The 24,192-nt window shown below is 46.6% G+C and overlaps 1 protein-coding gene across 5 annotated transcripts in view; it reads left to right on the forward strand.

Moving 5' to 3' along the window:
- LOC135396642 (uncharacterized) overlaps positions 1–24,192 on the forward strand; it is a 502,925-nt gene that overhangs the window by 329,363 nt on the left and 149,370 nt on the right. The window contains exon 1 of one of the 5 annotated variants that reach the window (XM_064627726.1): positions 9,036–10,537. The exons of the other annotated variants lie outside the window; for them this stretch is intronic. Within the exon in view, the coding sequence (XP_064483796.1) occupies positions 10,410–10,537 (128 nt within the window). The 5' untranslated portion in view covers positions 9,036–10,409. Of the gene's footprint in view, positions 1–9,035; positions 10,538–24,192 lie in introns of those variants that run through there. 5 annotated transcript variants of the gene reach the window in all.

The following is a 24,192-nucleotide window of genomic DNA, read 5'->3' on the forward strand; positions in this document are numbered from 1 at the left end:
ATCATCGGGAGGCAATGTTGCAGGACGCGTTGCAGAATGCGCCACCTATCATGCCATACTTCTCAAAGCTAGAAATTAATTTTATTATACTTCCGCTTCTTAAAGATGAAACAATATTACGTAATGCAGAACACAGAGGCACGTGGAATACATAAATATTTTTTATTCCGTGTTAGCGCCGCGAAGCAACTGTGGCTATGAGTGGCGTACACACGAGGACATTTGGAGAGAGGACAGCAGGGAGGAGTGGGGGACAGGTGGGCATAAAATCGATATGATTCTGGAGACACGAGATTCGTTCCCTCATGGCACTTTAAAGTGGTGTTGCTCTGTTTCCTTGGAATAGGTCTAAATGACATGTCATGTGCTTACGCTGAGCCTGCTTTCCCTGCAAGTTCATAGTCGTCAATATTCGACTGGTACAAAATGAAAAAAAAAAAAAAAAGTAAATAAAGGCTTTATATTTCTTCTTTTTTTTTCTGTTCGCCTCGGTGTTTCGTTCCAACAATTACGCTCGACGTACGTACACTCGATTATTTTATTTTAATTTAATCGAATTTTATTTTAATATCGGATTTCCACAGGCGCAACGTGGGACGAACCATATAGCTCTGTGACGTCAGCTTTATATTTTTTACTTTCTGTTTCTGTTTACACGGCAGTTTTATGCGCATTGTTCAATATGTATACTTGCATGATTGGTGTTCAAATAAACTGCAAGTATGGAAACGTACCGCTCTTCCACCTGTTCCACCACGAGGAGTGTGCAGCGGTGACTTTCTTACTGAGCTCTCACATCTCTAGAGTATGCTGACGTAAGCTACGTGTTTCTGTAAAAGCACGGACTGTGGTTCCGACTATCGAACAACGCCGTCCACAATAAGTGCATGTCTTATCCGTTCTTTCGCTCGTAGCGCATTCCTTTCTGCTGTTCTCCCTGCCGAAAAGACAGTGGAAGGAAATCCTGTCGTATACTGCGTGCCGGAAACGGGCCTTGTCCGCACGAGCCAGTTCCGCTTCCGGTGCCTTTGCTTCCGGTTATTACGCGTCCATCTCGAGGAGGTCTACAATCACAAGATCTCACCCGCATTGCTTGGAGGACCACCTACCCCACCCCTATTGGCGATCGCACTGGTCCCAGTGCATGCGGAGCAGTGTTCTCCATGCTCGCTCAAGCAGAGCACCGCTGCTTTCTCACATGTCCAGTTCCTGCGTGCGGCAAAGCGTTGGTATGACACGATGCGAGTTGTGGTCACTCGAACAAGGCCAGCAGCTGTAATGGGGGCAGTTATTCGGGAAATATCTGAAGACGCTACAGACCTGCTGGGGTGGGGTTTGGAATCATGTTGAATACAGAATCACAGACGTAGACCACTATATACAGCAGACGAATTTTACGCTTGGCAAATGTTTACATGGAAATTTTCTGTTTTCCTGAAAATTTTATTTGATTATCCTGGTGATAAGCATTCCACCGAACGTATAGAAGCCACAGTTGCGATGTTACTGTAAGAGGACCGCGAAAAGTTTCAGGTACGTTTTGGTCTGTATGATTTGAAAGGGAAAAAACACCAAATGTGAACTTCCGAAAGACCTTTCTTCGAAATGGCATTGACAATGCACTTTCCAATCAAAAACAGGTGGCGAGCCCCTCCATTATGTTGCATTAAAATCGATTCCTTGTAGATCCCTGGGTGTGGTCACTCCCGACGATTTGCTTGTTATTCCCCTGAATACACGCTCTGGAACAGCAGCAGCTGGAAAAGCGCAGCAGGCAGCATGTGTGTAACGACATGTCCGGTGCACAAATACGTGACACGCCATGCTGCTACCGGGGCCCTCTGCCAGATTCTGGTATATTCGTAGAATTTAATTTGCTTGAAGAAGGAGGCTCCAGGGTTGGCAGACAATATCTTTTACACTGAGTACAATGACTTGCTTCGGAAGCTCACGTGGCAAATGCCTACGGTGACAGTGCAAGGAGAGCAGACCTGCAAGAGAATGTAGGGCTGGGAGCGCTCATATGACGCACGGAAACTTGTGCATTTGAGCTATGGTAAGCTGTCTGTTTGCATGTGTCAACGCCTATAGTAGGTAAATTGCCAGTTGTGTGCCCCAGCGCGGTTCAACATAATAAGCGAGCGAACACCGATAATTAATTTTCCCGAAAGACCGTATGCCCGGAATAGCCTGCCGCAGAGGCATTTGTTCTGTAATGTCAATGGCACCACTATAGTGCATAACTTCGAATAGTTTCTCAGAAATATCAGGAACGAGGAGGCCCCTTTCGTCCTGCAACGAAGGAACAGACATTATCAGACGGTTACGTGCAAGCTAAAGCGTCGACCACCAGGACAGACGAAACTAAAACGACGAACTCTCTTCATGCAGCGCTACAGTACCCAATGGAGGAGTTACGATGTCTTCATGTAGTTCTTGGAATCAGCTTTGCCTGTTTTCTATTTCTGTGGTATGCTGTGGAACCTAAGCGCGAATCGGGCAGGCTAGCAACTGGCAGGTACTTGGTGTAGAGGACGGTGGTCTTCCTCTACGTGAGCCCCGACCGGCGATGATGGTATGCCACAGAGAGGCGGTGACGGTGGCCTGTCTCCATGGCCGCGCCGGTGGAACTGAGGCCGGTGCTCCACGCGCGTGGCCATCGTTGTCGTCGTTGCCGTCGCCGCTACACTTGGTGTGTCTTGTACAGAAATGGAACAACTGAATATGCCACCAGTATGGAAGTGCTGGATAATGCTCTGCGTTTGTCATTTCGAACCGTGAAGATCGCAACGGGACATCTGGACACAAATCCTCGTGTTGAGCAACTCTGTGCATCAAGGAGGAGGACTGACTGCTCGATGGACTGTTCAACGCTAGGTACTGCTTCGAGACATCTAGTAGCTCCGCCAGCAAAGGAGCGAAAGGCGGTAGCGCCGGCGCTCTGTGCAACATTATTGCTTATTGATAGCGGGCAGATTTTGGAGTGTGGCCCCCGGTATGAAACTGATCATCCATTGGGTGTGCTCGCGTTGTCTCCCAATAGATCTAGGAATGAAATGGCGCGTGAGTTCTGTAGGTTTATATTTGGAAGTTCACAGACAGCAGGCACTGAAATACTTCAAGCACATACTTCCGAAATTCCAGAGGAGTTCACAAGAAGGGAAACCCGTGATGAACCAAGCGATGAGTGTGAATTTTTTCACAGGCTGAGTTCAAAGCAGCAGTATACCTGTCACGCGTCCAATCGTCGCCAGGTGCACATGCAATTCAATATTGCTAGCGACAGTAGTACTTCCTGTCTGCTCCGTGTCTACAATACGTCATAGAGAGACGGTTAGGCGCGCGAGAGCTGTGAAGAGGCCTTGATAGTCCCGTTATTACAGCCCGTTAACAGTTGTCCCTCTGATCTTCACCATTTCGTCCAGTTAGCCTGACAAGCCTGTGAGCCTTCTTTTTTTTTTTTTTTTTTCTATCAGCATTAAACGTATCCCCCTCCCTGACAAGTTGCGTTGGAAAAATTCTGAAATGCATAACACTGCATAGCCCATTGCGGTGGCTTGAAGGCCATCCTATCGTACCCGAAGAAATGGCAGGCTTCAGTGTGCACCGCAGCTCAACAGACACCGTCCTCGACTTCGTCACCACTTTCGACCACGCAAAGAATCGGAGAACAGTAGTTGCGGCTGCATAGCAAAGTCATAGTATAAGAAATTAGTTATGGCTGTATATATAGCAAAGTCATGCCTGGGTTGATGCGTGCAGGTATCCCATACAGATAACTTTCTCGTGTCTGGCTGACTTTTTGTGACACAGGGCAGTTTTTGTTCGCACGCAAAAGGGCGTCACGCCGATGGTCGTGTTAGCTCATAAGGAGCCACAGGGAAGCTTGCTTCGCCCAGTCCTTCCTGACTTCGTAATGGTGGGCCTGAAGACCTGCATTGCCCCCAGGACCGATATATCTATGTATGCCGATGACGTCCGCATTTGGACCGCTTGCAAATCAAGACCTACAATAGAGTGTCGTCTTCAGCGTCGGTTGGACAGGAGTTGACGGCATTTAGTAGAATCAGCTCACATATCAACAAGTCGGTATGAGTATACGAGCTGGGAAAAAAAAAGAAAGAAAAAAGAGCAACGTTGGCGTTCACCCCTATACTGTTAGGCAACAGTATCAGCGTTTCCTTTACTATACTTTGCTCAGACAATTTAAACATCACATATTCCTGTCCGTTATTCTGTGTTCCAACTTGTCCTGGAATAAACAGATAGTCCACATTATAGAGCACTGCATGGGCCGCTTTCTTAGGCCCAGGCCCGGCTTGAGCCCGACCTTCCTTTGATTTACCCGCCCGAGCCCGGCCCGGCGGCTCCATACCTGGCCCGGGCACGGCCCAAGCCCAAGTAATTTCTACGTTTTTCGGCCCAGGCCCTTCCCGAGTCCGAGAACTTTATACATGCCGTTTTCACCACTTCGGTTTGGTGCGACATCTGATTTCACAGCAAACGCGCTCTGCGCCAACCACTGTGTCGATTGATACAATTATCGCTTCTGGTTTGAGGAGAGAGAGGGTCGTATATGCCTTCTTGTAGCAATTCAAATTGTCACCAAATGGCGTTCGCCTCCCGTTTTCAACAAATCAGGAGAGCGAAAGATATAATTCTGCGTGGTGGCTGGTTCTGAGCGTCCTTAGTCGCGGAAGGACCGGGAGTCTTCGTGGCACCGGAAGTTGTCGCGGGGGCTTGTTTATGTTTACCCGATGTGATGTGATGTGATGTGAATAAAGAAAAAAAAATGGGGATGTGAGTTTCGACGAAGTCAAACTGGCTACCCCAGTACATTTAATACATTAAGTTCAAACATGATGAGATGATGAAAACACAAAGGGATGATGTCCAGAGACGAATAGAGATGATGATGTCATGTATAGACCCATTGTGGCGGGCTGTAAAAGTCGGCCTTTGCTAACTAACAACACAGGCTCGAGTCCGAACTAGGCCCGGCAATGTACGAGCCCAGGCCCATAATGGTCAAACCCGAGCCCAGCCCAGGCCCGCAAAAAGAAGGCTTTACGCGTTCCGACCCGGCCCACGGGCCGGGCTCGGGCTTTCGGGTAAGCCTGTGCAGTGCGACACACACTGTGCTGCGTTCGAGTGGAATAATAAGGACCGGCATTTATTCGCTGAATTTCAGCATTGCATGTACCACGCATGTGAGTGTTCCTATCGAATACATGATGGTAAAACATTAACTAGTATTTCAAAGCGAATTTTGTAACAAAATGCTGCCCTTCGACCTACGCGTGCGCATGCATGCACATTTATACACCCATTCATTACGTTCTCCACCGCCCCATAATCGGACCCAAGTGTCTTCCTCGCTGTATAATAATCAGGGGACGTAATCTCGACGGGCACACAATGTAGGAATTGTGATTCGCTGTGATCGGGTGTCTGATTAGCTCAACTGCTCTCACGCGGATAGGGTGTACAATTAGGGCTGGGCACGATCCCGACGGCATGTGTCGGGAAGGAGTCATGTCCCATCGACAGCGCACATAATGACGTCCTAGATGAATGAGAGGACGGCGGTACTGCATGAACGGTCAGTAGCTCACGCTTCATGTTGAATTAAACTGGAAGGGAGCTGCATACTTAAGTTGTACGCTAAGTAAGAGAATACAACCACTTAATTGGGCTGAGGTTTAACCTGTCAATGACTTTGGGGCAGGCATCGATTGAAGCTCTACATTTACCATATTTTTAGGAGTTTGGCATTTTTACAGAGAGCAGCATGCAGCAAATTGATTACCGCCCCTTCAGTATTAGCAAAGTCGTCGTGTGCAACTCTTCGCACCAGCTGAATGTTCCGGTCTGGAGTCGTACTTTTCTGCACGGGATGCTCACTCGGCGGACGAATGTAGTGTACATGATGGAAACGATGCCCAACCGTCACTCCGAATCATTGTTGAAATCAGCGGGAGTACGCCGTTTTGTGACGCTTTGCGTTTACGTTAATGTCACGGGAAGGCGTACATTCCGCTCTCTATACTCCAATTGTATAACGGTGGTTGTTGACTTTGTCATAACGGTATCATTCAGTGCATATACTTTTAAAACCAATGGTTGCGGTGGCGCTGTATTGCCGAGCGATCTTCCTGCCGATGTGCCCTCTTCAGACAGTTAGGTATATACGCCATTTGTCACAGAAATGTGTACTCCCCACACTTTGCGGAAGTCAAGATAATAACACTATCTTTCTGCGCAATATGGCTAACATTAAGCGTGTTGTGTGGTGAAGTTATATTTTGAGATTGCAGTGCCAGGCATTTTTCTGTTTTTACGATGTTTCACAGAAGTCCCGCACTTTTACTTGGGGGGGGGGGGTATATGTTTATTTACACAAAAGGAGATGTCAGACGTCTTTTACTTGGGAAATGATTACATTTATGATTAAAGGGGCGCTTACCTAACGACGTCATTTAAAAACGACGAAACACTGCAGTTAACACAACTTATACAGTGGCATGAGGATCACTGACAAAGAAGACAGTGCTGCCGGGACCTCTGTGTATGCAAATGACGGCTCGCAAGAGGTTTTCCCTAGCGACATACGTTGCTCAATTAGTAAACGGGGGATATATTTATTAGAAGTGAAAAAGAAAGGGGAAAGGGCGGAAAGTCAGCTAAACGGTGTGCCAAGGCTATCTTGCATAGCTGTAAAGAATCCAATCACTAGCTCAGCAAGCGTGAGCTTATGGGCGCACCATTCAGCGTCCCTTGCAAGGTCGAACCGCTACGGTGGATCCGAGTATATTGCTGTACATTTGGCGTTCTTGAACTTGGGGTTAGATTATGCATTATATGGAAGTGCTCACCCAGACAAGTTGTCCCCCGGGAGTTCTCGTGAAGCGGCAAATTGGCTTCCCTCTGCCATGTCGAGCTAGAAAGGCTTTCTAATAGAACCATACAAGAGGATACCCCAAATCCCCCGGGAACGTCTCCGCCCGAATTGCTTTTCTTTCTGTCTCAATTCAAAGTTGCTTCGTATAGCTATTTTCTCTGTCTCGCTATCACGGTTAGAGACATGGCAAGATGTGTAGGTTTCTGTGGGTTCGTTCAGTGAGGTGTGTGTGTGGGGGGGGGGGGGGGGGCAACCGATGTCAGGCAGACTTAGTGTCCGAAAGATGTCCGAAGTCCTCAAAATCGTTCCAACTTTTCGTTTCATATCGGTACACGTTTATACACACTACAAAAACACATGATGGTGGTGACGTCGTGTACGCCTGCTAACTCCACCACAGAACATGCTCATATCTAACCCTAATTCCGAACCATATCGTTATCCCGCCTGGTTTTGTGGTACACCATGCATGTATCCCTATGCTTATCTCCTTTTCAAGATGTGTATTCACATTTTTGAATAGACAACTATTATTATTATTATTATTATTATTATTATTAATATTATTGCATGTAACTCAAGGGGTATAAGACCATCCCGTGTCACATGCTCGGACACTATATGCCCGCACAGCGTCAATGAAAGCCAGGCTTAATTTGTCGAAGGTTTCACTTCGATGTCGTGTTATTGCTCGTCATTGTATTTGTGTTAAGGTAGTTTATCAAATCATCGTATATTTATATCATGAAGTTTATGTTTAATGAAATTTATTTAATAATACGACTTCCTCCGCAGTTATTTAATTTCGAGCTTGTCGTGTATTTCGCTACTGGACCACGGATAAAACGTTGACGTTCCCCATCGCCCAACTAAATCATGTTTATAGTCACCTTTACGCAAGACTTCCCTGTAATGAAACCATCTTCCTAGCTATATTTCGCATTTTTCGCCCGTTACCGATACCTCTCGGCTCAAAAACAACATTATGTGATCCACTTCATGTAGCGCTTCTAACATGGCTTGCTTTGTAACGTACGTGCCTTTATGTAAGGTGTTTTGCAACGCTTTTTTTTCTTTTTTAGTATTCTTTCGGTTTTTCTTTGTTAGTCCAATGATGTTTGTATCGCTCGTTATTGCCTCTGCCCTCTTTAATGCTGCAGGAGTTTTGAGGGTAATTTAAAGGGGCCCCTTTAGACAAATAAATAAATCGGGAGGGAGGGAGAACGGTGTAGTTCGGCACGATGTTTGACCTTGAGCATGTCGTGTGGTTTTGTTCTTTTTTTAATCATGCGAGGCCAACTTCGGCAAGCGAATATACATAGTCACCACTACCACCTTATCTCCGGTTAGTCTGCGTGTCGAACACGGTGTGACTGTGGTGCTTGCACGCGTGTCGCCTGACGTTAGTGGCCGACGTCACGTTTTGAACGCCGGTTCGATATGACGGCAGTAATGAGGACGACGACAGTTTCAGAGAAAGAGTGTGTCATCATTATTCGCAAGTTGTTAACTGTTTATGAAGACACTGATTGGGCTACACGACAACTTCGTTCAGTCGCACGGTCGGTATACTATATCCCGCGGACACTATTCTTCTAAACGTCTCATAAAAAGACAATATTCCTCGTGGACTCCAGAAGTCCTTCGTGATGTCAGTTTTTCATATATTTCATTACCCGAACTCGGGGGGAAATGTCCGCTGTTATAATCAGTCAGGGTGACAAATTTTAGCTCAGTGACGCCCCTGTGTGTTCGCCGCGAGCTGGAAAGCAAAAGAAAAAACGTACACAAAAGACAAGTGCATTGTTTTAGGTACGCGATTTGACGTTGCTCGCACGATGAACTCCGAAGATTCCGGATGCTCTCCTCTCCCGTGTGAACATGTGACAGCTGCTCACCCGTGCCACGATTGCAATCAAACACGCCATAAGCGTGGCCAGAAGTAGCAAACGCAGATCGTCTCCGCCTGATAACGTGCGCTGGCATTCTGCCCGATCCTCCGCCTCTCAGTTTGTTTTAGCAGACGACAATTTGAAGCCGCCTCCAGAAAGAAACCGGAGCATCCGAACGTCGCCGCACTCCTCATCGTGCGCCCTTCGCCGTGGCAATGGACGATTTCGTGAGCACCCGCATCCATGCGTAAGATATGTGTTTTCCCGCCGTTCGTCCTTTTCCACTTTCGTGATCAAGTCTAGGTAACAGTGAAAGGGGGAAAAGGCTCACTTATCCGTTCTACATACTGATAAGCAGAAGACATACCACTGAAAAACTGAAGGAATAGACTCTTCTGACTCGTCAACCCTTGAAAGTCCCAGGTCCCTGGAGGAACTCCCGACACCTGTGACTGTGTTTTTCGGCCTGGACTTTAATTTTGACCCAAACTGGTGTCGACTGGTGACTTCTCTGCGTTTCGAATTCAGGAGGTGCACTGGACTAACGAAATGGATATAGTGGACAATTCCAGCCTATATGCTATCTCGCTCAATCGCTGTGTCAACATATCGTGCAATTGCTGTATGCTTCGACAGAACGCAGCACTAATAAGTTCTTCGATCGTCGCTTTGTAACAGTTGTTTCACCGATTCCGTATTCGTCGTAAGGTTCTCTCTGCTTTCTTCAGATTTGCACCCCATCACGTTCTCCTCCTAAGAGTCGCTAGACATCTCATCGCCATCTGCCGCTGTTGTTTCGAAAGGACCTAATCTACCACACACCCCACGAACTGAGTTGCTTCTTTTCGACACAGTTTTGCCGGCTTCAAGTGCGTGCCTCAATCGCATTGGCAGCCTGGAGGGGAGTTCGGAAGAGACGTCCGTCAGCACAAAGTAGCCTCTCGCTCGTGGGACCGACTCGCAGAAGACAATAAGCAAGGCGCCCTCCATCACCCCTTAAGCCTTTTGGGAGTACCCTCCCAATCAATACTGCTACCTATCTATTCCTTCGGGCTGTTCTCTTCAAAACTCCAGGCACGTTCCGCTAAAGGAAAAGTTGAGGAAGCTGGTGTACCTGTCATTGAAGGAAAGGGCTCTCGGCGTCCTGCCCTTCCGTTCTCTTTATATTGCTAATTCCTTCACTTTTTACTCCGGCGTATCAAGAAGACACGAGGATTTTTCGAGACCAAAGGCTCCTTTCTCCGGAAGGGTCTATCTTTATTTTGAAGACCTGTCGCCGGATTAAGTTGTACCGTAACTCCCTCGTTCTCTCTCACTATAGCGTTCATCACTTTTGAGGCTCCACGCGGTCAGTCGTGCCGTTGCATTTGCCCCCGTTACCGAGCGGGATTTCGGTCGTGCAGTGTGCCTCGATGTGTTGTGATTCTTCTGCATGTGTTGCAAAGTTCTAACACGCGTCACGCGTCTTCTCATCTGCTTTCTCGAGGCCATCGACGTACATGCGCAGAACGTTCTATACGCGTCTTCATAATGGTGACACACAGTGAACAACTATGGAATGAGAAGAGTATTTACTTCAGCGAGCACCCGTGTACTGTGCACCGTGCAGGGTAAGGATGACGCTGAACCGTGATTTTATGCGACTGCAACTCCGAATGATCGAGCGAGACACGTCGCGTGGTCCGCTCGTGTCTTGGATTAACAACAAAGACATCTTTCCAGACGAGGAAGAAGATCAGCTAAGGTAAACGGAGGTTTTCCTACGTTTTACTAGCAGTGTTATAGAGAGAGATGTAGAATACAGACGGAGATGGAATGGAACAGTGTTGGTCAGGCTGCGTGCCTTTTCTAACGCCAGTTGTGGTGACACTGTACAGTGTGACAGCGCTTCATCTGTGATCTGTCTGAGATTAAAAGGGATCAATTTTAACCCTTCGGGGACTAAATGCATGGAAGTTCATCCGGAGTTTAGAGACTGTATGCGCAGTGATAGGGAGTAAATAAATTTTAGGGTTAAGAAAAGCGGAAATGGGATATCGTTAGTTGCGGTTTCTTTCACCCATAACTCACGAACAACGCAGCGGATGAATCCTGTTCCTTTTGCATTACTGCCAAGTTAACGACATCATTCGTTCCCTACAGGAGACATTTTTTCAACTTCAGTGCAGTTCAGGAGGGTATACATGCCGTTTTCACCGCTTCTGGTTTGGTGCCAAAACGACATCCCGTTTCACAGCAAATCCTCTCTGCGCCAACCACTGTGCCGATTGATACAGTTATCGCTTCTGATTTGAGGAGAGACAGGGTTGTATACGCCTTTTGTGGCAATTCAAACTGCCACAAAAGGGAATACGCCTCCCGTTTTCAACAGATCAGGAGAGCGAAAGACATAATTCTGCGTCGAGGCTGGTTCCGAGCGTCGCGGAAGGACCGAAATTCTTCGTAGCACCGGAAGTTGTGGCTTTAACGATGAAAGGTAGTCACTGAAAAGGCTAGCCAGCTGTAGGACTCGAACTCACATCTTCTGGATTACCTGTCCAGGGCTCTACCAATTGAGCTAAGCTAACACACCTCCCCAGGCTTGCAGGTTGTGGCTTGTTTATGTTTACCCGAGAATGTCATGTACACTGTAAAAAATTTCACAGTAAAAAAAACAGGCAAATGCAAGGAAAGTTGGCTGCCAAACATTGGCCGTCTTTTTTACGGTGGCCCCGTATAAGTTGTGCCCGTGAAAAATACTGCATTAGCCAGTAATTTTAACAGGCATACCCCGTGTAGCATTACTGTGCTGTGGTCGTTAAAAAAACAGCATTGGCTAGTAATTTTAACTGGCATATGCCGTGTACCCTTATCGTGCTGTGCCCATCCCTGGAGCTCCTCTTTTTTTTTTCCTACATATAGTCGTAGCAATGAGAGCAGTTTAAGTAATGACCATGCGTAACACATTGTGATGTTTGTCACATTGGGATTTATTTTCTATGTACATAGTGATGAAATGCGCCAATTACCTCTGGCATCAAAACCCTGCAAAGAGAAAGGAAACTGTTACAGGGAGCAGTGCAACTGATATGCAGTTATAGTCACTGTTTATTTTTTCAAAGGAAGAACATACGAAGGAACCATATGCACCCATCAGTCAGCTCTGGCAGCAAAACACTGCAAAGAGAAAGGAGATTATACTCACCGTTTTATTTTTTCAAATGGAGAATATATGAAGGTGCACACAAAACGCGGAGACGGCACGGAACTTCTTCTGGCAGCGTTCATAAGGACATCTGATCATGACCCTCTATTATGTGCTGCTTCATATGTGACAGTATATCTGTATTCGTAGTGAATTGACACAAGCACGAATGGACGTGACATACTTTCGTGGTTTCGGAGAGCAAATCGCTTCGAGGCGACTGTCCTGGTGTGTTCTTGTAACGTCCCAAAACGTGACATTTGAGTATTGCATAGTTCGCCGCCGTGTGCACACATAATGCATGACAGCACGGTATTCTGCTCGCTTCATGTACATCTCTACAGTGGTCAACGTAGTCCATCAAAGTGTTAAAAACAAATCACACCTTCCGCAACGATACATTACAATAAGAGCGCCTTGATCACCCTACGAGCCAGGACGCCTGACACACGGAGATCTGAAACTAGAAAGACGCCTCACAGCAAACGCGAGCCACGATTTACTGGTGTCCCGTAAGTTCAACAAAAACAAGGCCTACGGTGCACCACGCTCAAATCGCAAAGAACAGGATGTGCGAACAGAAATGTACTTACCTGGCTACGTGCATTACGAGAATTACAACGACCACTTCTTCTTCTTTGTAGGAGGTAGCCCTCCTTCCTCCACGATCGTCCGCGAAAGATGTTCGGCGTCCGGCGGTTGTGAATGACGGTAATGACCCGTACTTGGCTTGCCTTGCCTCCGCATTGAAGTTTTTGGCCGGCGCATGATGATGGCGCCACCGTTTTACGTAGTTTTCGCAGTATTTGTGATTACGGTAACACGCCGTCGTCAGATACTATTAAGCGCCCGTAGAAATCACAGTATTTTTTTACAGTGTATGCAGTTGTAGCCCTACATGGCTGCTTCCACTGCACAGGTGTACGCAGGAGTTTCTCACATAACAACGGAAGGCATACACTGTTAAAACAGAACTTCACCACATAGCACGCTCCTAGCCTACCATCATTCTGAATAATATCATTCTGTGTCCTGATTTGTTCAAAACAGGGGGGAGGCGCCTATCTGGGACAAGATCCAGGGAGGTCTCCAGTTGCGGACACTGTAATCATCCGGAGACTATCGCGCATATCCTGACAGAATGCCGTGCATACCATACTATGCGATAAACTCACCTTCCCCACGCCAGGCCTGGCATACTGACGGACGTCCTCTTCCCCGAAGGTTCTTGTGCGGAACGACTTTCAAAAACTCGCGGCCTCGTGCGCTTTCTTCAAGAAACGGGCCCAGCGGAAAGACCACTCTAGTGCACCTCTCACCTACAGTGTGCCTCCGTCCCATCAGTATCGGTCATCCTGCCTATGCATCACTTTGAAGTCCTCTACTCCCCTCTCCCACTTTCCTTTCTTTTTTTTTTTTGTTTTCTTGCTATAGTCGTGACGATGCCCACTTGAGTGCGGCCAACAACGGCAAGCTACCTCGACACCCCCCCCCCCTGGGACAAGAGATAGGCGCCTCCTCCCATTTTCAACAAATCAATACTCAGAATGATATCATTCGGAATGATGGTTGGCTAGGAGCGTGTTATGTGGTGAAGTTCTGTTTTAACAGTGTACAGCATATCTACAGCAGTAACAGCATACAGCATACTGTACAGCAGTTAATAGCATATCTCCGGCATGTGTTCCCCCGGAATGTTCACAAGACCATCGAAATACGTTTGCCTTTCTTTTTTCTTTTTTTCTTTTTTTATCGTTTGCGAAATACGAAGGAAACACAGGATCTTATGCCACTGGCTGCTACGCTGATAAAAAGAGCCGCTATCGGGTCTACTGCGTGAAAGACAGTGTAAGAGCGTCTCGTCGATATTCTCTTCCTCCGGTAATGTTCCGCTTCCCTGGTTTACAACCATTTAAGCCGATTAGTTAATTAAGCCTACCTTCTTCCCTCCTGCTACTTACCAAACAAAGTGTCTGTAGCTTTTCAAACTGGCCGGGTATTACGCATCTATTGATTACCGGAGCCGATAGCGTACAGCGGCTTTCTGCATGGTGCGTATCATCGGACGTTGTCCGTGAGGGCTAACGGTGCGCCATTTTTGCTGTGTGTGTTCCGTGGATTACTTCATGGTGCCTGGTAACGCTAGCAGTAATATAACGGGCTCGGGGTCTTGTTGTAAAGGTCATTTTTGCAGTTTCAACAAGGAGACAACAATCGTGCGATCTCAAAGGTATGCGATTGGGTACGTAACATGAGGATGTCGAACCGCAACGTGTTTAACCAAACGAAACTAAGTTGATACATGGGAGTGAGACGATTCCGCTCTGAGCTTGCAGGCATGGGTACTGGGTGGGTACTCGGTACATACATCCTCGACCTTCCCGCTCTTTCGTGAGCGAGTATGAGGTCCATTTTATAGGACAAAAAATGAATGCTGGTAAAACAAATTTCCAATCAATCACCAACTTAGGGCTCATATCCATAATGTCCATAGCCATACGTCGGCTGCAGGCTCCGGCAGTCGATTTCTGCCTCCAAATAATGACAGTCGAGGGCGCTCATTCCAAAAAGGGGGCGCTCAGATGCGCTCATTAGAAAATCAAACATATTCCGCCCTTTACGGTTCTTCTTCAAAATAATTCGAGAAGAGGAAAAAAAAAACGAATAGACTTTTATTTATTTATTTTACTCGCCTCCCCCTTTTTTCTGTGCTGAAAAAGAACAGAGAATAAGATATCGCTCATTTTTCTCTGAACATCCCTATTAACCTCTTTTGCTTCTTTTGTTCTTTTTTGAATATCACCCTCATTTGCATAATTCTTAGACTTTCCCGCCGCGCTGAGCTATTATACATGCTAAGCTTATACATCCATATTGTTTTCCATCTTTTTGTTTCTTTCCCACTCAATCTATCCGCCAGCGTTTCTTTATTTATTCTTCTCTACGTTTTTTAACGCTGTCGCGTCTTGGCATGGAACGTACGTGACATTAACTTTGCGGCGGTGTATAAGCAGCTGACTGTTGACTGTAAAAACCTGAGCATGAGGCTGAATCAGAAAATCGTCCCGAAAGCCGTACGAAAGTGATAGTAAGTACGCTTAAATAAAATCTAGGAATCTAGAGCACAAAATGTAAGAATCGTGGAAACGACAAGTGTTACCGTTTTCGTTATCACTTCTAATTTAAGGAGAGTATGGGGCGTTACGTCTTTTGTGTTCATTACCATAAATGCAAAGTGTCATAAAAAAGCGTACACCTCCACTTTCAATACATCACGAGAAATGATTATATCACACTCTTAAAGAAGCATGGAAGTGACCCCAAAAATATTTTTAGTTTTTCGCTGCAACGTCTTCTACAACGAATAAAATGAGCTGCTGCGAAAGAACGATGAGCGCAGATAACCCAGACAGCACGCGCAAGACTCTCTTCCGCACAGCTTTAAAGAACGCTCTCCACATCCGAAGAGCGCCGAAGCGAAGCCGAAGACGGCGTGACGTATCACGGGCTACGGCACGTGACCAGTGACGTCCAACGGCACAGCTGAAACATGTATGTGGCTGTCTTTTGTAAAATGTATTGCGCAGTGACGTTACGCCGCAGATCGGAAATATTTTGCATGGTGACTCCTGGTGGGCAGTTTCACAGATGAAGCAGGGTTTCGAGTCATGTTAAATGTCACTTTCATGCTCCTTTAAAAGTGAGGGGGGATAATGACTGAATCGGCTCCCCGTTGTTGGCCAACAGATGTAGGCATCCCTCACCACAATGAACTTCACCGCATAGCACGCTCCGAGCAAACCATCATCGCGAGTGACATCGTTCTTTACCCTGACTTGCTGAAAACGGGGACGTACGCCATTTTTGTGGCATTATGCAATTCATAATTGCCACAGAAATGGCGTACGCTCCCAACCCCGTTTTCATCAAATCAAGGGAGAGAACTTTGTCATTGAGGATGATGGTTGGCTAGGAGCGTGCTATGCGGTGAAGCTCTGGTTTTAGTGTGCATCTGGAATCATGGTTGCACTCTTAAAACAAAGTGGGGGGGGGGGGGGTAATGGCCGGATCGGCTCGACGTTGTTGGCCACACAGAAGTGGGCGTCGTCACGACTATAGCAAAAAAAAGGAAAGAAAGACGGATGGAGATGCGCAGAGGGCGCATGAGTTCGTCGGGGAGGGCAAAGTATTAGATGGGTCGTTTAGGAAAACAAAGCTTCACCACATAGCACGCTGAAGGCCAACCATTGTACAAAGTGATATCTCTATCACTCTTGATTTGTGGACAGCGCGGGGCGTACGCCTTTTTGTGACAATTAACATTCTTGCATAAGTGTCACAAAAAGGCGCACGCCTCCCGTTTTCAACAAATCATGGGAGCGAACGATGTCATTCGGGATGATGGTTGGCTAGCTGCGTACTATGTGGTGAAGTTCATTTTCAAGAGGGAGACGGGCTTCGCGCGCAGAATGGTATGCTCGGCAGTCTCGCAGGACGTGCTCGGGCACGCTAGCGGACATCATCTACCTCGGTGGTTCTTCTGCCGAACGTTCCGCTAAAGCAAGAAACTTTATTCTCTTTCTGCAGAAGGCGAGTCTTGCTCAACGACCTCCCTAACACTTTGCTCTCCCAGACGAACTCATGCACCCTCTACGCATCTCCACCCTTCATCCTCTATCCTCCTTCCCTCTCTTTTTTCTTTTTTCTATAGTCGTGACGACGCCCACTTCTGTGTGGCAAACAACGGCGAACTGATGCTGCCACAACTACCCCCCACCCCCATCAACTTTTAAGAGTGTAGGTAAGAGCGTGTGCGGTGGTGAAATCACCTTTCTAGAGTGTTGGCCGAACGAAATATTCACGGCAGGCTCTCGTTTGATTGTGCCTGAAAAATCATCGAGCTCATAAAAGGCATATCCAATCATCATCATCATAAAAAGGTAATATGTCCTCTTGCCATACAAATAGTAAGGGGGATGCGTTCCCAAGGAGTTGGGATGCAACTGAAGCCTTCCGAAATACGTGCATAATGCGTAGTGCAAAATTCTTGGTAAAGTCGCTTTGCTTTACGTAACGCAAAACGCGGACCAGATTTCCCGTCAGATTGCCGTGAAATCCCATTTGCAACCCATCTCCCTCGGGTGGCCTAACACAAACGAGCTTCTCATTGCGGGAATGACAGCGGAATATGGCCAAAATTAAATCCGCAGAAACAACCTTTTTTTCTGCATTTAGGCCATCATAATTATACCTAAAGAGGTCCTCTTTTAAATAAGGCTAATTTTCCAGAGTCAGGAGCCAAATGAAACGCTTCGTAAGCACGGCAACATGATAAACGAGATAAAGAGTGGAAATGCCCGCGATTACGCCAAATGGTGGAACATGTGCGCCAAACGAGCATTCAGGATGAGAGTCCCTCCGAGTGCTCCTTGCTGGAGATTCATCGCGTATTATGCGGCAGTCTTTGCTAATTTTGTTAACACCTGCATTTTTTTACATCCTGATGTGCGTGCGTTAATTCCGGAAGTTGAAACTCTACATGCTCACGGTGCTTTCCGTTCATGATAATGCGTCAGTTTTCTCACTCATGGGCCGTACAGTTTGCATTATACTACAAGCGCATACTGGTTTAAACACGTTGTAAAAGTGAAAAGAAAGTATTTACCGATATACCTAAGGTTTAAAAACATCGACATAACACATGCCAGCCATAATGAATGAAGTCGTCCTCGTACCTGATTTGCTGAACAACAACAGCTAATACACAATGACGCTATCCCCCGGTTTTCTTTTTTTTTTAAGGAATAGCAAGACGGCCTATGGAGGACTGACCCTTCCTCCCTTTCTACACTCTAAATCGTTTCACACCTTTAAAGGTGTAAAATAGGTGTATCAACAAAGATCACACCCCTTTCACACCCTACAACTTAGTTTTGGAAGTTCCTGAGGGTGTAACAATGGTGTACTACTCCCTCAGGTGAAATATGCTGATAAGTGTGTCGCCTGGGTGTAGGAAGGAGTATGTCTATGTTCGTTCACATGAACAAAAGTAAATATATACAACAGGGAACGGGAAGTTACATTACAAAAGTGCATGGCGTAGATTTACAACACGTCTACCATCTATTAATGTCTGCAGATTTAGAAGATCTGCTGAGATAATGCTTAAATTTCTTAAAACACGTTGCTCCTCATTGTAAGACAGAACAAATGCATGATAGTGCTCATCATGCTCAACTGTATTGTTTGTATGAGAAAAATGGTACCAGAGTTAATAACATATATGCCTGTAATCTCAACGAACACGGGTACGTCCTCCTCGGAAGATTCTTTGGCAACAACACAGCCAACAGCAAATGTGTTATCATTATCAACTAGATTCTGCGTGAATATCACGGTCGTGAATGTAACTCTGAATTGTTTTGGGGGCATGTTGAAGTAGTATCTCCTTGGAACCATCAGTAGATGTGGCATTTCTGGTGAAGGGCTGCGACCACAGATACATTTGATAAAATTGATGTCTTCTTGCTAATGAAAGGGTTATGTTCGAGTTTTAAATGTCGAGTTTTTCTAGCAACAACTTTATAATGCTGGTGTTTTCCTTTGAAACGCATATACCATACAGCTAGGAGAGGACCAAACATCCTGAGCCTTGAAGAAACGAATAAATGCAACGTCCTAAGCCATGAACATGCATATGGGGGAGGTGCCTGCTCATGAGAAGGTCTACAATTTCACGAAAAGCTATATACAGCTGCCATGCTTCATTGCCATGCACATCTGCCACGCCATACATGCTTGTCTGTATGTCGGCTGTGCATGTTTACACACACATTTAATCACCTTGATGTACATACATATATGAACCTCAATGTGATTATATGTAATATGTTGGTAATTGTGAATACACAGTTACCAGCATATTGCCACGAACCCAGCAGTTTTATTCGGCGTTACACCCTTTTACACCGCAATTGCCATGCGGGTGTTAAAATACACCTTAAAAGGTGTGCGCCATGAACATTTTGATTTACACCCTTTAAGGTGTAAAACGATTTAGAGTGTATATTTTCTTTTTTTTAATAAACATATTCCCCCCATCCGCAGTCTTTCACCAATGTTTAGTCGTGGTAACACTACCCTGTCCATTACAAATGTGATAGGTTAAAGAAGTGGTAGGAGTATGAGGTGGGGATGCTGCACTTTCCACAACACAAGAGTGATAACCGTATCACTAACGGTCAGTATATGCGTTCAAAGATACAAGACCACGACTTAGCTCAGCTACGAGATAAGCATGACTATGTTTTTTTTTTGTTCTTGTTTTTTATTCGTTAGCATTAGAACCCCCATGTCGGAAAAAAATGACCGTCGACGAGGCCTTGACATTGGATTGGGTTGGATTGGATTGGATTGGTAATTAGAATCCTAGGCGAAACAGCTCTAAAACTCCCGAGCCGTACCTCTAGGTTTAGGATGGCGGATACGCTACGATGTTAGCTAGTGCTAACGCATATCTACCGCATAAATTTCATTGATTGTCCTCATCAATGTTTTTTTTGTTCCACCGCTTTCTATGAAATACAAAACAGGTGTCACGTGATACGGGTGCGCCAGAGCGAAACAGGCCTCTCCCATCAGGTCTCCAAAAATAGCGTGCCTCACCCTGCTCCTAAATCGGACATGTTGTAAAATGTCCGATGTTGCTGTACATACCGACGCGCCGTAAAAAATTATCACCAATGCGTGACAGCATGCTCGCATTTGTTTTTTTCTCTTTTATCACTTTTGTACGTGGCAATTAAAATATGTCCGTTCGTATGGCGTAGGCATTCACTTTGTACGACCAGGAAGAAAACGGACGATAAAAAATATCCAAAGGATGCGCCGCACGTGTTAATAAAACGGCAGAAAAGGTAACTGGGACGAGGCACAGCAAACAAACATAGCCACCACAGTCATAACATCCGGGCACATGCAAATAAAATGGCGCCCTGATGACGTCGTAAAACCAGGAAGGTAATGAAAGAAAGAAGAAAACTAAAACCGTTGAGCTCTTTCCTGTGTACTGAAACGAGCACCTCTCTGACGTACTTTAATGTGCACGTGAGCGGACAATCCTTTTTATTGCGTCATATAAAAGCAACGGTGAAGGTGTGGCCGGAGTTTGCCTTTGCACAACAATCATCATCTGCTGGAACACCGATTGGCCATTTGGCCAACATCTGAGGAAAATTGCCTTATTTTGCCCTCTTCTTACTGTTGGTGTTCGTTTTTGGCACCGAAATTAAATTTGCTCAGAGTCAAAATCGTTCGACTGTCACTTACCGGGTGACACTGGCGTAGCCGGAGGGGGGGGGATGAAAAATTGAAAATCCGTGAAAAATTGCTCCCTCCGTGAAAATTTGCCCTCCGTGAAAAATTGCCTAGCGGCGCCCCTGAACACGCGGTTGCTTCGTTAGCATTAGAACACCCATGTCGGAAAAAAATGAATGATAATACGTATTCGTCGATTGTGTACACGAACGCTATTAAAGATGTGTATTATGCAATGATATATTCGAGAGCTGTATATTTTCTTCCTTTGCCTGGTTCTTACGCACGGGAAAGCATTGCCCCAAAAATTCGTGTACGGATACGTGAAGGTTGTACAAATACTGGTGAATGCGATATCGCAACACCTTGCCGGCACCAAACACCCCTCGGCGAGTACAATGTTGCCTGTCTGTTATGTGCTTATCGAAGCCAGGTCGTGTTAACGGGAGAGACATAGTTTAAATGACGACGGCAGTACGCTCTTCTATGCCGTGATATCCGTTGGCTTATTTTCACGTCTCTGATGAGTTTCACAATATTCGGTTGAAGCAGGAAATACTCTGGGCAGCAGCATAAAATGATTTCTTTTTCGTTGTGACTCGCTATTATTTGACTTGCTTACAACACGGCGCTGTGTACAACTTGTGTTTCCCGGCAACAATCCGACACATTATAGAAGACTGTAGCCAGTACGTATGCGAGCGACGGGCCTTTAAATGTCAACTTGAACTGCTGGATCAGAGGCCATTCAACATCGGCAAAGTTCTCGGCCCATGGAGTAACCCTGCACATCAGTGCCGTGCACTTCGCGCTTTTCTTTCCTTTCTGAGGGCCACCGGTCTTCTTCAAGAACTATAGGGGTTTCGATTTTGTTTTCCTTCTCTCTTCATCCTGTCATGTGAACCTTTTTGGAGTGGGGTAGGGTCCTGCACTCAACGCAGGGAAATATCCCACATCATCATCATCATCATCCATTCATCTATGTTGTTGTTGTTGTTGACTTGCTTAAAGGGACTATCGCATCCGTCGTGGTCGATTCCGGAACTACAGTTCCATTGTACTTCTCGTTGATCGCCGACAATGACGCCGAAAATCCGACGCGAATCAGTGGAGTTGTTTCTGTGCAATTTGATGTAATGCGTGGCAGACGACGTAAGAGCAGACGACGGATGTTGAGAGCATTCCGGAATTCCGTCTCTGCAAACGTCACTTGGACAAGGCTAATCAGGGAGCGACAGAGAGACCTTGCCGTCCGATCGCCGGGCGGGAGTGATGGTGTCCGCTGGTCGCGGGGAGGTCTGAGGTCGGCTCCTGGAATCCTGTTTCTGGTTAGCGTCGTACGTGTTTTTATAGCGAGGAGCGTAACACCACACACACACACACACATACATTGGATGATGATGAGATGAGCGATTCACCGCCGCTGAGGCGGAACACGGCCCCATTGCACATTGGGAACGGAGGAGGGGATGATGATGAGGGCGGGGGGCACTTTCAGAGATCCGTCACCAGACAGGAGGAGCGCAAGAACTCCGCAAGAAGACGAAGGCCTTGCATCTGGTGGGCAGCGTTCGACCACGGTCCGAGGATCTTCGCGAGGTTGAACGGCCGTTTGTCGATACGTTGCATAGAAACTTGCATCACTGCACGCAGCAATGTAATACGGTGTTCCACGGAACGTGGCCATGTCAGCACTCACAGTGGTAAGCGAAAGTTGGCGTATTTACCGAGGTCTTTTCACTTACTATGTTGCGGTGCGAACGCCAAGCAGACGACCTCGGAGACAATCACCTGCGCTGCGCTCCCGTTGGTGTGCACGGGTTACGTCATTCTGGCTCAGCTGTAGAGGGAGTGCGAATCTTTAAAACTCGGTTGTTTAATAAGTACGTTGTTCTCGGAAGAGAAACTTGGCCTAGTGGACTGTGAAACCATGCCGAACATTACCGTATCGGTTTCATACACACCTTTTCGTATGCGATAGTCCCCATAATTCGATCGTTAAAACCATTCGAAAAACTTCGCTGGCTTTACTCCTGTCTCTATACTTCCAGATAACTGAGCAACAGGCAACATGTATATCTCCGCCTGCGAATAATGTAGTCCGCACATTGAGAGTGGCACACAAGAAGGTGGCGGACACCAAGGCAGGCGGGGAAATCGATTCACATGTTTCGTTAGTGCGAATATTTGACTCGTTTGTTTTGAAAATATGCACAACAGGCGACTGGCGTTTTCGCAACATGATCAGTGTACAAGCAACAGATTGAAGCAAACGGGTGCACTACGTCAGCGTTTCCCAAACTTTTGGCGGTGACGGACCCCCGGAAGCGATGACAACTAATTCACGGACCCCCCCCCCCCCCCACACACACACAAATATACCGGGATACACGCTGTGTACACAGCATTGCAGACCGCGTTTAATATGCGCGACAGGGTATAACAAGATACGAAATTACATTTGTGCAGGCATAAACATGGTCAAGTGACTGTCTAGACAGAACCGAAGTTGACTTCCAACGCCGCGTTCAGTGCGAGGTATCATCTGTAGTGCCACCATCGCTGCAAGAGGTCCGCAGGGTGCCAAATATAAAATGCGCTAAACACAGGAACACTCTCAGTCAGTTCGAACTCGAAGCAAAACGATATGACGCACTGTATTTCCCATGCTACCCAGTGCATAACCAGCAACCTCGTCAGCCGCTGCGTGCTTTCGATACAGCTTCAGAAACGATTCCGGTCTGATTTCTTCGTCTTGTTTGTATGTGTATGACGCGAACAAACGTGCATTGCAGGACTTTTCTATCAGAAATTAGAAGCTAGCCGTTGAAGCATACTTGTAGCAATTTTGGAAGTTCTGGGTGTTTGGAAATCGGGCAGCATATACGAGCGCGTGTTTGTGGGGACGAAAATCCTCACCGAAATGTCAGAGACGGTCGCGGACCCCCACAGACACTCTCGCGGACCCCCAGGGGTCCGCGGACCACACTTTGGGAAACACTGCACTACGTTATGGCACGGAGCCGTTATGCGCCCACCTATGCAAGTGACAGACGTCTTAAGATTTGTGGGCGGGGTTGTCCTGTCCAAAAATATAGTTCGAATCAACTAATAAATTTGCCAATACACTACGGAAGCTATTTTCTTCGGAAGCAAGAAACATCTTTTTGATTGTAAACGGCGTTCTTGGTTTACTTAATTGTGCTTATTGTGAAGGTCCTGTCAATGTCCTGTGCCAGACTCTTCCAGATCTTACGCAGTCCTGCAAGTCGTATGCAAGTCAGGAAACCTTTTTTCGCATCGATGCTTCTGCACTAACAGAAACGGATACGGTCGCGGACAGGAAACCTTTCTGATATACAGGAAGCAAGATGCGCGAGTAGGCTTGTACAGAAAGCACTCCGAGACCTTGACCGTCAACGGTGGCGGCACTTCTGTTGCTCCCTATCACCTTTTGAGAGCCCTGCTCGGATATGGAGAGTCGCAAGAAGTTTAAAGGTCAGCTATGCCGGTATCCCAAATAGTCGAAACGGTTGTGATATTCTGAAAGCACACATCCAGCTCTCCCCAAAATGCACCTTCATTCTCTCAGTTCGGTACAGTACCATCTAAAAAAAATAGATAATTCATTCCGAAACAGACATGGGCGCAGCCATTTTTATGACGTAGATGCACCCGAACGGGCATTGTGACGTACGCGCCTTCGTACTTGTCAGTGGATTTCAGCTACGGCTTCTCGCGGCTTCACGTATCTGTGCTTGAAGATGGCGGACAGCCGGGTTCCACCGTTCCGCGATAAGTAAACAGTGTGGCAGCTGCGAACGCGTTCGCGAACCAACCTCTGTGCGATGTTGTGACTGGAATTCGTCGTTTGTGTTTTGTGAGCACGTACAATTTGT

Source organism: Ornithodoros turicata, chromosome 6 (assembly GCF_037126465.1).
Source record: "Ornithodoros turicata isolate Travis chromosome 6, ASM3712646v1, whole genome shotgun sequence".
NCBI classification, from domain to species: Eukaryota; Metazoa; Arthropoda; class Arachnida; order Ixodida; family Argasidae; genus Ornithodoros; species Ornithodoros turicata.